Genomic DNA, 9,673 nt, shown 5'->3' with positions numbered 1-9,673 from the left:
CTTTTAATCCAAACAATTTTCTATAATAATTGCGAAAGTAAAAATAATGTTTTCGTTGATTAAAAGAAAAAAATAAACAAATATGACAGAAAGTAGAAACATTTCTAAAATTAGGGATGATTTGTAACTAAGGGAACATACTAGAGAAATGGCTAATTTCCAAAATTACTAAATGTAACACGCCAGGATATTTCTACGCAGTTATAACTGCGGTTGAAAATTTAATACGACTAATCAGGTTTCTAGGAATAGGTTTTTTAAACTACGTAGAAACTCTGGCTAGCAACATATACTGATTTACATGATAGTTTTAGAAGCACTTTTTAAACTTCGACGTGACTAAGGGGCCGCTTAATTAAAAAAAAAAATCACGCGCACCAAGTGGTACTCGCCACACTCCACGGGAGTGAGCCACGCGTGGCCCCCAAAGACGCATGTGGATATTAATTTTCTTAAGAAAATGACATTGCTAATAACTTGGGAGAGGCAGCAAACAATTGTATGTGAATTACTAAAACACAAGAAAAAAATGAATAAATTAGTAATGAAATTATTGTAAATAAATAAATAAATAAAATAGTTATCAAATTAAAAGAAAAACATAAATTAGCTAAACTTTCAAAAATTGAAGAGAAAGCCAACATAAGAAACATTGATCTGGTTAAAATTTTCATGTGAAGATCTGTCCAAATATGACCTTCTAACCTTAGAAAAGTTACGAATATCTGGTTCTTGAGACAATTTCTGTTGAAAATTAGCTCTAAAGTTTTTCACTGACTAGACAGAAGATGTTCTAAAGGAAAATTCTAGTGAATCACGGAGCAAACGGTTTAGGGGCTTTGCGGACTACATGGAAACACTAGCTAGCAACATTTTAATTGTGCATATTAAAATACTTACGGCACACTTCTACATTCCCCCCCTAGAATTCTGTAGAGGGAATTTCTAGATAATCAATCAGTAAAAAGTTAAAACTACATGCTTTAACTTTTTACAGACATTTTTATGCTATAATATTAGCACTAGGATATCTAGTTAAGGGCCGCCGTGCAAAAAGTGGGGTAGCAAAGTAGCAACGCTACTTGGCAGGTTTCAAATTTGTTGGCAGATTTGGTCTGAAAATATCATTTTTACATATAAAAATAATTTTTAGTAAAAAAAAGCTGTTAAAACACAAGTTGTTCTGCTAAAGTGTTGGCAGCTTTTGGAGTTCTGCTACTGGCAAGTTTGGAACATTTCACACACCTGGTTAAGGATTTCGCAGACTACGTGGACCAATTCGTTCAGAAACAAAGGATCTTTACACAGCGACGTTTATAACGTTCAGTTTATTTTAATTCAGACAGGCATATTTAACTGAGGTAATCCCCTCCTCCTCCATCCTTTTTCACAAGAAAAAACGTATTTGTTAAGAATGAATAGAGAAAGAAAATACGAGCACATGTGTCTCCATCTGGCACTTTATCAAGCCTCAGTCACATGAAACAAAAGGTGATTATTTATTTTTATACCAGACAGGGTCTTATTAAGTATTTGTCCTTGAGATAAAGCAAAATTACTGTTTCTAAGAGAATAAAAGAATCAATAATGCATAAGGCCCTAGAAATGCCATATCGTTCAAAATGGATATCCTATATGCAGAAACTGCATTTTCAGTTGGCAAAAAAAAAGCTAAGCAAAAAAAAAAAAATGAAGCCTTCTCTCGAGTTACATCGATTATGTTTCCACATGGAGACACGTAACGTGTTAATCTTTAGATCAATAAGATAGCTAATAGTTTATATAATGTAATTAAATTAAAAGACTTAGCACCAATTTATAAAAACATGGCAGATGGGGGGGGGGATTTTTTAAATTTGTTCTAATGAAGACACCAGAAAATATATATTTTAAAAATCAAGGAGATTTTTTAATGAAAATATCAAATAAACCATTTTAAAAATCAAGAGAGGACGATTACCCCCTGTCCCCTCTAATTATTACCCCTGATTATCAAAATAACTGGAATTTACGTGCAAGCTTTCTTGCATGTAAGATGCATTTAGCTTCACGTTAAGATGCATTTTTTATTTAGATAAACAAAATTTTGCAAAACGCAACAAAAATTGTTAATATATAATTTTTTTTACATTTTTCGAGTTGAACGGTATATAGCCTTGATATGAAATACATGTTTTTATTTAGGGTACAAAAAAAGGAAATATTTTATGCTATGCAGTACAGCGTAATCTATGATCAAGGTTTTCAAATTACAGTAGACAACTGAACCTTCAATTTCGAATAGAGTAAATGAATTTCTAAAAGTAGTCTTCAAGATAGAGGTACTGAAAAATGTCAAACCAAATGGTTACAACTGCCACAGAGGGACAGGGACAGTTTTAGGGAAGGGACAGAGGGAGCACGTGCCCTGGACGTAGAAATTTTTGGGACACAATAATAATAAACAATCTAACAGTTATAGTTATTTTGTAGTTTCTGAAATATTATTAAATGAAATATTAAATGAAAATAATTAATGAATTACTTATTAATTACAAAAACAAACGAAAAAATAATTAAATTATAATAATTAATAATAATTAAACAATTAAAAAAATATTTATTAATTAATATATGTAAAACAATTTTGTTAACAAATGAAAAGTTTGCCTGAAACTTTTGTGGTGGAAGTAGGGGGTGTAATCAATATTTTACCCCAGGCACAAGAAAGGCCAGAACCGCCACACATTTGATATTTTCACACTTCTCAGATGATTCCCCAACACCATTTGTCAGGCTATACTTAAGAGGGGGGGGGGGATCAACACAAAATGTGCTACTGATCCTCTCCTTGAGGACAGCTTAGCAAATAGTTTTCAGCAATTATTTCAGGAGTGTGAAAATGTCAGTCAGGCATTAGTTAGGTTGGACATTGATTACGAGAATCACTATGAGTTTCCTGGCAAGCCTGCTAACTTTCTCAGTCGTTAGGAATGAAAAAGGACCATTTTATGTATTTCATATTTGGATGAACAAGAGTGTATAAATTAAATTGTATAGCTGGAGAATTCTTTTCAATTTGCAGTGGCGGTTCTGGCCTTTCTTGCGCCCGGGACAAAATCTTGATTCGTCATCTCTCACAAACTTTTCAGGCTAAACTTTCATTTACTAACAAAGTTATTTTCAATGTACTAATTAATTTAAAATTTTTTTTTAATATTTTTAAATCTATTTAATTATTATCATTTAATTGTCTTTATTTTATAACTCATTTTACTAATTAATTAAAAATTTACTAATTATTTTCTCATTAACTACACCCTTTACTTAAATTTAATAAAAACAAATTTTCGAAAATTACAAAATGATTAAAACGGTTAGATCATTTATTTGAAATTTTGCGCCCCAAAATTTCCTCATCCAGGGCATATGCCCCTCTCTGCCCACCTCTAAAACCACCTCTGTCAATTTGGAGATGGCTAGGACACGTTTAAGGACTAAATATCGTTCTCCATCTCGGGCTAAACGAAAAGTAGGTCATCCATAAATGGGGGAGGTCATAAGGAGGGAAGGAATTAGAACTTATTGGAAGGGGAATAAATTCAATAGATTTGGATGGACGTGTAGCTAAGGCAGCTTTCTTGGCCTCAGGCGACTTGGTACTGCAGTGAGTTGTCAGTAGTAGTAGTATTCGAGCTAGAAGTGCTGAAACATGTGATATGCCAATAAGGGCTTATCTTCTCTTCCTCCTATAAAGTGAACACGTCTCTCCAAAGTGGACAATAAATTACATCCAGGAGATAAAAGTATTACATATGCCCTTTGATCTTGGCCCGCCAACAAAAAATACGTAAATATGTTAACTCAAAAACATCTTTTAAAAATTATTCTTTGAAAGCAAACAACTTTATTCTTCGAAAATACAGAAAGACAAACCTGTACAGGGATTGAAACCCCTCAAATTGTCTAAGCAACTCCCTTAAAAACTTTGAAATAACAAGTTAAAATCCCATAAAACTCAGAAATATGAAAAACACTTTTAAGCATCAAATAATCTGAATATTCCAACATCCCTTAGTTTCAACCAAGAGCGCATCCAGGATTTTTGCTCATGGGGTGGGAGGGGGGGGGGGAAATAATACAAAAATACAATAAAAATTTGTTTATATGCATCTTTGTTACGTATTTACCAGTCGACAAAAATTTCAGGGGGATGGAGGGTCGAAACCGGTAAACCCCCTCCCCCAGAGACAGGGCGTTTCAACTGCGTATTCTTGAGGAAAGGAAATTCGTCTCCAAATATTGTAGGAAAAGGTCGTAAAGATTTATTGAAGCGAACATTTTTATGAACTTTCCATACAGCTTTCCTAAATTTGTAATATAATATACCATAAAAATGTAATATTCCAGAAAAGAAACGGCAGAATATTTATCAAACCAGCTCAGGGAAGAGGGTCATCAAAGAAACTCACCTGACAAGCAACACAGGCCTCTCCTCTATCCCATCCGCAATCCCTGCCACAGCTCCCATAAAAAGGTGGATAGCCAACGAGAAGAATGTAAGCAATAATACCGAGTGACCAGAGATCGCAACTCTTATCGTACACTGACTCAGTGTCTGTAACAAACGCATCAACAACTTCGGGTGCCATGAACTCTGCACTGCCCACCTGCAAACCAAATGGTATTGTATAAAAAAAAAACAACACATAAATAGATTGCAAACACAAGAAAAAAAAAAGAGTGACCAATAAGTTGATTTAACGCAAAAGTTATACAACCATTAGAAAACAAAAGCCCTTCGCTAGTATGCTTACAAATACCCAGCCGTGATGCGTTTTTTTCTAAGGGGTCCAAATCTTGGGGGGGAGATAAAAATTGGAGGATTTTAATTAGGGAAGAGATTTAACCACATGACATGTTCAGTCAAATTACATTCTTACAAGGATTCCTTCGGCTATTTTTAGGGGGAACCCCCAGTAAGATTTATAGTAGAAAATGAAGAGTCAGGTACAAAATTAAGAAGAGCAAACTCGTCTAAAAAAAGAATTGGGCGTAAAAAAATATTACCTTTTCGTTTAAAAGTATGATATAGTTTTCTGATGTATGGTTCATCATGATTTGTAAAGTAGGCTATCATTTTGTTGCGTGATTTGAAAAAAAAGAACACTTGAAACAAATAAGATTTACAATTTAGAAAGGGCAGAGGTGTGCAAAAAATATAGCCAGTCCCCCCCCCCCCCCCTAAAGACCTAGAGTAGCTTTTCGTGAAGAAACAAAATGCTTACCTGAAAAAAATTCAGAGATTGCAATCTTCCCCTCCTTCACTCCAGGAAATACATGTATGAACTCAAAAGCATTCTCAACGGAGTAAGATTTGGAGGGGGCGGTAAATACTACCATCTTTAGGAGTGACTTAAAAAACCACATTTCTGCTTGTTCTGGTTATCAATTATTGTTGACTTGCTATTAGGTAAGAATATACTGACCATATTTCGTCTAATTTGCCTTTTATGACTCCCCCTCATCCTCTCCCCCCGATATTGGGGGCTTTTTGCTGCCGATTTTCAAGAAGTAAAACTAACAATTTTTCCTTTTTTTTTATTCATATAGCCACCCCAAATGGAGCTTAGAATTAAGTGAAACAAACTCCCTTAAATACAAACTATAAATTACACCCTCCCTCCTCCCCAAAAGCAAAAAAAAAAACAGGAGAACATCTTGGCACTGGAAGTTTGTTTTATCTGCGTAACAAATCCATTTGAATTCGCAGTAAAATCTGGCGGGACTAACAAAACACAATTTAACTCTTGGCAAAACTCTTTTAGATCAAGATACAATCCAGGTCACTTAAAAATAACGGTGAGAAAAAGTCGCGAAAGTTTCGAACAGGTGATTTCAAATGCACACTAGCTTGACTTATGGTAGTGTATTCCAAAAATACAAACGGAAGTTTATGTGACTTTCATCACATCTTATGCACCAGCAAAACATGCTCTAAAACACACTTTCTCTGCTAATACTAGATATGTTCAGCAATTAAAAACCTTTACTTGCGTTTCATACTTCTTTCTAAATTTACATTATTATACTAGATCAACATAGTGATGATACAGTGATAAAAGCTAGAGTGGTGGCAGTGGTCAATTATGGTCCTGAAACATGAATCCTTCAAAAACGGAGGAGGATTTTGTTAGATGTTTTTCAGAGAAATTGTCTGTCTGTGGCTTCTTTTGAACAATAATCTGTCTGACCGAATGTCAAACAGAAAAAATGTGATTCTATGCTATAATGAGAGAAATGTTAAGATGGGTAAGAAACGTTCTGCAGATGAAGGTTGTCAGATTACCAAAGATGGTTCTTCCCGGACCAACATCTAGGGCCAAACAAAAAGCAAGCCATCTCCGATCGGTGTGGGACAAAGTTGTAAGAAATGATTTAAAGAGAATTGGGACTTCCTAGGAGTCTCTAAACAGGGAAACTTTGAATGAATTGGGATGGAAGACTGGCGTGCGCAACGATGTAGGCCTCAGGCAGCTCGGTGTTGCAGTGGTTGTTAGTAGTAGTAGTAGTGGCCTACACGTATATTGATTTGGTCTAATATATGGCATATTAAACAACCTTCTAAGGAACTGTTACACCTAATGGTTTTCTTTGTGTAAACATTCTATTATAAATAAATATCTACCTTTGTGATTGAAAGTTCGTAACTCTCAGCTCTTAAAACAACCGTTTGACATTAAAGAATGGGCATTTGGGTTGAGTATTTTAGCTTTTTTGCCTGTTCCCGATGGAATCTGCTGCTAGTTTAAGCATACCTAATTAACCACATCTTTGTCCAATTAAACATAAATTCCATAAAAATGCGCAATACGACTAGAATCGAAATCTTGGGCATGGCCTTTGTTTCGCCAGATGGTTGGGTTTTCTAATAAAACCCCCAATTGATTGTTACTTGAATGCACTTGGTGGCGCCAACTGGGAAGAGGATATGGAGGGGGTATATGCACAATAGGTCACGGAAAATTTCTTTTTTTTTATGTACTTTCATTACAAAATACTATTTTTTGGTGTTTTAATTATAAAAAAATCTAAAAAATTACTCGCCCCAGATTTTGAATAATGCAGTTAACCCCTCCCCTCAACATTTCTAAGAACTGGCGCAACTGAGCATTTAAAATCAGAATTTATGTTTCATAAAGGCATTGAACATTCTGCACTACAGAAGACACAACAGCTACAACACCATTATAGTTGTTTACTTGATACGCCTTCTTTAAAAACTTTTTTATATGAAATTTCTTCTGTTCATGACTTTAAAATTTAAAATAGTTGCATAGAAAACGCTGGCTTTTCTTGAAAAATTCAGCTTATAGGTCATTCATGGACCCTCTTCAAAGTATAGCAGAAAGCACGTCTTTCTCTCTTTCTTTATTAGATCATACAGAAAATTGAACCAATATATTTATATTTTATTTTGATGCACTCTAGCAAATTATTCCTGGGAAGAACGTCTTTGAAGTTACAGTCTCTCAGCAAATACTTCTCTATTCAACAGAATGAACCCTTGAATCTAGATGTGTTCAAAGCAAATTGGGCAAATCAGAAAAAAAATGGAATGATCCTAGATGCCCTTCTTTCATCAAATTTTTATTGAACAAATCAGATTATACAAACAAAAGCCCTAGGTCCACTTCTTTCTTCGAGAGTTTATTAATGATACCATTTCAATTCTTAAAGTCAAAATGGTAAAAACTGTTAGAGAGAAAAACAAACTTACCAAAGTGAGTAATGGAGAACTGCTGTCTTCATAGAACCTTATTCCAGACCCCAGGTCAAAATCACGGAGTTTAACCGGTAAAGTTTTCCAGTCCAGTTTTTAAATTCAAAATGGTAAAAATTGCCCAGAGGGAAAAATAAGCTTACCGGAGTGAGTAGTTCAGGAGTGAGTAATGGAGAACTGTTGTCTTCGTGGAACCCTATTCCAGACCCCAGGTCAAAATCACGGAGCTTAACCGGTAAAGTTTTCCAGTCCAGTTTTTAAATTCAAAATGGTAAAAATTGCCCAGAGGGAAGAATAAGCTTACCGGAGTGAGTAATTCAGGAGCGAGTAATGGAGAACTGTTGTCTTCGTGGAACCCTATTCCAGACCCCAGGTCAAAATCACGGAGTTTAACCGGTAAAGTTTTCCAGTCCAGTTTTTAAATTCAAAATGGTAAAAATTGCCCAGAGGGAAAAATAAGCTTACCGGAGTGAGTAGTTCAAGAGTGAGTAATGGAGAACTGTTGTCTTCGTGGAACCCTATTCCAGATCCCAGGTCAAAATCAGGGAGTTTAACCGGTAAAGTTTTCCAGTCCAGTTTTTAAATTCAAAATGGTAAAATTGCCCAGAGGGAAGAATAAGCTTACCCGAGTGAGTAGTTCAGGAGTGAGTAATGCAGAACTGTTGTCTTCGTGGAACTGTATTCCAGACCCCGGGTCAAAATCACGGAGTTTAACCGGTAAAGTTCTACAGTCCAGTTTTTAAATTCAAAATAGTAAAAATTGCCCAGAGGGAAAAAAAGCTTACCGGAGTGAGTAATGGAGAACTGTTGTCTATGTGGAACCTTAATCCAGACCCCAGGTCAAAAACACGGAGTTTAACCGGTAAAGTTTTCCAGTCCAGTTTTTAAATTCAAAAGGGTAAAAATTGCCCAGAGGGAAAAAAAGCTTACCGGAGTGAGAAGTTCAGGAGTGAGTAATGGAGAACTGTTGTCTTCGTGGAACCGTATTCCAGACCCCAGGTCAAAATCACAGAGTTTAACCGGAACTACGCTGTCCGGACGGACGCACAGTATGTTTTCCGGCTTCAGGTCGCGGTGAGCAATGCCTAAAAAAAAATAGAATTTTTAATTCGATGAATAGATATGGAGATTTCCTGGAGATGGTAGGTTTTAATTTTTTTTTGTCCAATTTCAAGACCTAATATATTCATGAGTCTTTGTCTAGTACTAGATTGGTGATGTAATCGTGGGAACTGTTGGTGAGTGGATTTCTTATCTATTTATTTTCAGGCGTAGTTCAGTATTAATATGTCCAGTTTTATTATTAATTAGTTATTGTAAGCTGTTTCCCAAATAACGGGCTTTCGATCCATTAATTCCTTAGCAACTGGGGGAATATATGTTAGTATTCGAAACTTGTCTAAGATTTGGCAATAGTAGACAGGGTAAGACTGTCCAATTTTGTCTCGAGATCAGGGATCGAATGAAAACTTTTATTTTTGGGGGAGGGGGAACATTCAAACTTTATGTTGGGGGAGAGAGGGGATTGCAAAAAGGCTTTTCTTACAGAGCCAGTTTTAGGGGGGACATTGCCCCGGACGTAGAAATTTTAGGGGCCGAAAATTTCAAATAAACAATCTAATATTTATAATCATTTTGTTATATTTTGAACTTATTTCTATTAAAACAAAACAGAGGGCGCAGTTTATTTTCCCATATCTTTCTCCACATAAAGTAAGAAAAGTAACATTTAAATAAATGAAAATTCTGAAGAAAATTTTATTCAAATTTGGCCAGAAATTTTGTAGAAGACAGAGATGGGGGAGGGGGGAGCGGGGAAATCAAGATTCTGCCTCTAAACCGCCATTTCCTTCCTCCTATCCTTGGTATTTGATAGGCTTTTGTTTTTTCTCTAACAAAGTTCTTTTTCTA

The 9,673-nt window shown here is 35.4% G+C and overlaps 1 protein-coding gene across 2 annotated transcripts in view; it reads right to left on the bottom strand.

Moving 5' to 3' along the window:
- Positions 1-4,406: 4,406 nt before the first annotated feature.
- The window catches only part of LOC136040972 (MAP kinase-interacting serine/threonine-protein kinase 2-like), a 46,052-nt gene continuing 40,785 nt past the window's right edge, over positions 4,407-9,673 (bottom strand). For both annotated transcript variants that reach the window (XM_065725443.1, XM_065725444.1), the window contains exons 5-6: positions 8,693-8,847; positions 4,407-4,649 (exon numbers count right to left, since the gene is read on the bottom strand). In XM_065725443.1, coding sequence (XP_065581515.1) covers positions 4,422-4,649; positions 8,693-8,847 — 383 coding nt within the window. In that variant the 3' untranslated portion in view covers positions 4,407-4,421. The remainder of the gene's footprint in view (positions 4,650-8,692; positions 8,848-9,673) is intronic.

Source organism: Artemia franciscana, chromosome 21 (genome assembly GCF_032884065.1).
Source record: "Artemia franciscana chromosome 21, ASM3288406v1, whole genome shotgun sequence".
Lineage (NCBI taxonomy): Eukaryota > Metazoa > Arthropoda > Branchiopoda > Anostraca > Artemiidae > Artemia > Artemia franciscana.
Note: the sequence above shows the minus strand (reverse complement) of the source record. Positions and strands in the feature narration are given on the sequence as shown.